The sequence below is a fragment of the Nelumbo lutea genome, chromosome 6 (genome assembly GCF_056320005.1).
Source record: "Nelumbo lutea isolate HS-2025 chromosome 6, American lotus-T2T, whole genome shotgun sequence".
In the NCBI taxonomy this organism is placed as follows: domain Eukaryota; kingdom Viridiplantae; phylum Streptophyta; class Magnoliopsida; order Proteales; family Nelumbonaceae; genus Nelumbo; species Nelumbo lutea.
In genome coordinates, this window is record NC_142689.1 from 61,295,895 (window position 1) to 61,301,359 (window position 5,465).

At 37.3% G+C, this 5,465-nt stretch overlaps 1 protein-coding gene across 1 annotated transcript; it reads left to right on the forward strand.

Moving 5' to 3' along the window:
- Positions 1–1,427: 1,427 nt before the first annotated feature.
- LOC148849161 (cationic peroxidase 1-like) lies at positions 1,428–3,374 on the forward strand. The gene is made up of 4 exons (XM_088951176.1): positions 1,428–1,679; positions 2,092–2,283; positions 2,427–2,592; positions 2,726–3,374. Exons 1-4 carry the CDS (start codon positions 1,428–1,430, stop codon positions 3,109–3,111), a joined length of 996 nt encoding a protein of 331 aa, XP_088807302.1. The 3' UTR covers positions 3,112–3,374.
- The last annotated feature ends 2,091 nt before the right edge of the window (positions 3,375–5,465 follow it).

The window sequence follows — 5,465 nt, forward strand, 5'->3', positions numbered from 1 at the left end:
TTAAGGAAAAATGAAATGGAGTTGAATTAGATATGAACCCGAGTTGAGATCCCTAAATCCAATGAGATTTTGGATGAGATTCGGATTTTGATTTTCATTAGTTGGATTGGATTGGATTCGGTTCTGCCAAATATTAGAGTGAATTGAGGTGGGAGGATGGAATTGAAAATTTTGCATTAGTATTTGAGCTGAAAAAATTGCAAAGGTAATGAAACGAGACAAAAAAAAATACAACTTTTATAGGAGTGCAATCATAATTACAAACAAATTTAAGATCGAAAATCTTACAAATCTCACAAATACATCAATAACACTAAATCAAGGTCGAAATAGCAATATATGAATGAGATATAAATGCATAAGAAATTCACATTTCAATAGTTTATATAAAGAAATACATTACATTAATCAACAAAATCGGGAGCCTAGAATAACTTACATCAAATTAAACAATGTTTGAGCCTTCAATCTACCAAAAAATCATTACAAGACGCATCAAATTGTTGTTTGATCAAGTTTATAAATCACTAATAAATCCATCTTATAGTTATCTCTTACCATGAAAATCATTTAAAATATATAAAATACATTATTTTTGTATTTTTTGTTCTTCATATATAAAAGTTAAGAAAAAATAAATTTTCTCATAAACAATTCTTAGATAAATGAATTTAATAGATCATTGATGTACATATTATAGTTCTTTTTCTTGCAATGAAAATCTTTTATAACATATAAAAATATTTTAAATTTTCACACTTTTTTAGAGGTGATTATGACTGCTACTAATAATAAGTCTTCATTCTTCAACACTACTGTGTCATTCCAGCATGCCACGCACTTACTTTCTTTAACATTGAACATGGAAAAAAAATCCAAAAAATCTTTTATTGCCAAAACATTTCAGTCATTAGTTTCTCTTTCTTTATATATAGCACAGGCTTTTCTTCCTTTCAGCTTTTTTTTTTTTTTAAGATCAAAGCCTTAAGCGTTGTAATTATCAGTCCATCACTCTCTCAATATGTCCTCATTCCCCATCGTTCTCTCCCGAGTTTTGTGTGTGCATGAGGGAGAAAAAGAGTTTCCGGCTACTCCGCGTCCAGTGACCCTGATGGTAGCCACCAGGAAGGAGAAGGAAGGAAGGAATGAGAGAGAGAGAATAATGCCGTTCCGCGTCCCGCGTGAAATAGACAATGAAAACAGAATCTCGTTCCTGAAATCAAGAGTTTGCGAAGTAGACAGCAGAGAGCCAGCCGCAACCCGCACCGTCGTTGACTACCAACAAAAAGAAAAGTCATCGTCCACTCCACTAAAAACAAAAGCTCAGATTATTTTAATAGAAGAAGACTTTGACCTGCCACTACGTACCAGCAATTATAAATTAAGAGTCCAAATTACATGCTAGAGCACCACAATAATTAAGCTGCATGTGTCATTCTCTCTCTGTTCATCGATCAAAGCTGATCATGGCTTCCTCCTACTTGTTTACTAGCTTTTCCTTCACCTTACTGATGATCCTAATGGGGATGGCTTCTGCACAGCTATCCTCGAATTTCTACGCGACGTCGTGCCCTAGTGCCCTCTCCATCATTAAGTCTGCAGTAACTTCTGCTGTTGCTAAAGAGCGACGTATGGGGGCTTCCTTGCTCCGTCTTCAATTCCATGACTGCTTTGTTAATGCAAGTCCTCTTCGCTCTCTGGCTTTTCTTTCCTATTTCATGTCTTCTTGGGTCTTGGCTGTGTGTGCATGACATGACGGCATCCATGCACCCTTTTCTTAATTCACTGCTATATATATAAAACACAACCTTTGGCCATTGGGGCACAAAGAGATCTTCAACCAATTCATTTGGAGCTGGCTATGTAACAGCCTAGCTAGCTAACGCATGAGAGATCGAGATTGTTGCAGAGAGCTGTGTTCTTTGTTTCTTTCTCTGTCTCTCTTTTGTCCGTGGGTCGAGCACCGTTGCCATCATTTTAATATATATACATTTAAGCATGATATATTGGTGTGTTTGTTTGTGCGTGAAGACGAGTAGGAAATAAGAGGGAAAATTGACAAACAACATTGTATTTACATGTCTTAAGCAGGGCTGTGATGCTTCTATTTTGCTGGATGACACTTCAAGCTTCACCGGTGAGAAGACAGCTGCTCCTAATGCAAATTCAGCCAGAGGATTTGATGTGATCGATACTATTAAATCTCAACTCGAAAGCGCGTGTCCTGGAGTTGTTTCATGTGCAGACATTCTAGCAGTTGCTTCTCGAGACTCCGTCGTTGCTGTAAGCAAAGCTTAACCCCTCCCAGTCCCAGTCTCACCAAGAGTTTATTAATTAAGCTAGAACAGCCCAGTTCTGCAGAAGAGCTGCATGCACTTGGGTGGTTTAACTTGGACTTTTCATTCATTTTTGTTTTTTCTTTGCAGTTGGGTGGCCCTTCATGGACAGTGCTGTTAGGCAGAAGAGACTCAACTACAGCGAGCTTAGATGATGCTAATAACAACCTCCCATCTCCATTCTTGGATCTGAGTGACCTCATATCTGCCTTTGCAAATAAGGGCTTCACTGCTAAAGAGTTGGTGGTTTTATCAGGTAACCCAGTGACTTAATTAAATTTGCTTGCCGTACAACTTGTTAAAACTGTTTGAAAAAATGGTCGATCGATCATCAAATTTACTCATCAGCTAATTTATTGTTGTTTGCTTTCTGGGTTTCCTTCTCAAAGGAGGTCACTCAATAGGTCAGGCAAGGTGCTCTCTCTTTCGATCCCGCATCTACAACGAGACCAACGTCGACTCCTCATTTGCAAAATCCATCAAGTCCAACTGCCCCAGCGCCGGAGGTGACAACACCCTCGCTAATCTTGACACCACCACTTCTACAGTATTCGATAACGCTTACTTCACCAACTTGTTGAACAACAAGGGTCTGTTGCATTCTGACCAACAACTCTTCAATGGTGGCTCCACTGATGCCCAAGTTAGAGCCTACAGCACCAACTCTGCGACTTTCTTTTCCGATTTTGGGAACGCCATGATCAAGATGGGTAACCTTAACCCACTTACTGGCACTAGTGGCCAGATCAGGACCAATTGTAGGAAGGTCAACTAATTGTTTCTCTCTCTCTCTCTATTTTGGGGTATATTATCTATATAAGCCAATAAAGCAAATGTCTACAAAGGGTAGTTATTGGCACTAGTGGCCAGATCAGGACCAATTGTAGGAAGGTCAACTCATTGTTTCTCTCTCTCTCTCTCTATTTTGGGGTATATTATCCATATAAGCCAATAAAGCAAGTGTCTACAAAGGGTAGTTATTTGTCAATATGTAAAGTGTTCTCCAATCTCAATACTAGCTATTACCATATTAACATATGATACTTACATGGGTCCGGATGTAGTAGGCACGGTAGTTAAGTACATTAACTGATACTTACTTGTCTCAGATAATGTGTCTGTCACCTAAATGTTTTTGTTTTGTTAGACAAAAATTATCTATTATTTTATTATTTTTGTTAAAATAATTAAAAATAAAAAAAAACAATAAAAAAGAAAAACCTAAACGTGTTGAGAGATGCAATTCATTGGACTCCCTCCAACCTTCTACCGTTTATGTTTCTCTCTCCGATTCCAACCTTCAACAACTACAATGGAGCTCTCATACCACAGCTTTTCCTATCTTTTTCCTCATCGTTGTGTTTGCAATTATAAAGTGGGTTCTTAATTTCTACTATGGGCGTTGCTTTTTAGTGTGCAAAAGGGCAAGAGAACTACACTAGTTATTGTAAATTTATAAGTCAGAAATACCTGTATTAACTCTATCAATTCGTCAGAATAGTTTATGCATATTCCTAGAAAATTAATTCACCCTTTGGGTATTGAGTATTGGCCTTTCATTTGATACTAATTCAAGCTTGAAATTTGAAATTTATAACCTTTCAATGAGCCTAGTGTGTTTGGGGAAGCATTTTCTTGCTACTATATATGCAAAATTTATGGATTTTTTCTTCGTTTTTGCACCAAAAGGTAACACTTAATTTGAGAGGTTTGTTATGGTTGGGCATAATTGGAATTTGACTCCAGTTCTTGATGGAATGGCATTCCCCCATTCCCCCCTCTCTAGGGAATAAGAATCCCCTTCTAGCTTATTCCAATTCCAATTCCTATCATAACCAAACAGGTGGGGGAATAGACCAATTTCGATTATGACCATGATCCGAATGAACCCTTAGTTCTTAACTCTCATAAAAGAAAGTATTAACAAAAACTACACATTATTTGATGGGTAATAAGAGATTTCATCATTCCCGCGATAGTGTGATAAATTACACAAATTCTGAATTATCCATTCTCTTGAGTTGTTGCTTGCCACGTGAGGAAACAACTATTGGTTTGGTTTGTGATGAACCTAGAGAGAGAAAGAGATTAAATGGAAATCTAGCTATAGTTGCGAAGAGACAATGATTTATCAATATTCATATTTGATTGATCATTTGAAAACATAAAGCAAAATCATTGGTTTTCTTTCTTTATAGAAAGGTTCTTTTGATAACTAGAAAACAGAAATATTTACATATCCATATAAAATAAGATAGCTACATTCTGAGTAGTTATCATTGAGGTTGTGTTTAGGGGTGATCATGGGCCGGGCCGGGCTTTGCACTTATGATAAGGGCTATAGATTAGGCCTGGACCCGGCCCGATTGAGGGTTCCGGGCCTGTAACCTAAACCCTAGCCCAGGTCTACATGGGCCCAGGATGAGTTTGAAGCATTAAGCCAAGCCCGGCCCTAAAATTTGCAAGCCTGATGTGGGCCTGGGCCGAGCTGAAATTTGCAGGCCTGAACACAAAATTCCGAGCCAGGCTTGTGTGGGTCGAGCCGGGCTGAGCTGAAATGATCACCCCTAGACTTGTGCTTAATTTGAAAGAACCGAAAGTTGAGGGAAATTTCTAAAGAAATTTCACAAAATTTGTTAAAAACTCTACTTTAACTTTATCGGCCTTTTATTTTCTAGCAAATCAAACATAGCCTAATAAATTGACATAGGGTATGCAACTTAGGAGTCAAAAGTGGTGAAGTCAAAAGAGTTACAATTAGGGTTCAAGTTGCCCATTTGGTATTGACAAATTACTAATTTCCATTACATCTAGTAATACAATTCCATAATTTCTTTTGGTAATCCAATCCCGGCCATAAATTTCATATGAACAACAAGAAGAAAAAGAAACTTCAAATAATTTGATGTTCCAAATATAACTTAGCCATATCTTTACATACCTAATAATGCTTATGCTGAAATCTTTTGTTTTAACCCTATTGTCAATAAAATAACAATACTAGAATACGTATAATGCATTTGACATGTTATTAATTTCAATCTATCCTCCAAGAGGGAAACTTGCTTCTCAAGCCATTCCATAATACTATTCTCTTATAGTGATACTTGCTGTTCGAACTACTTCAAA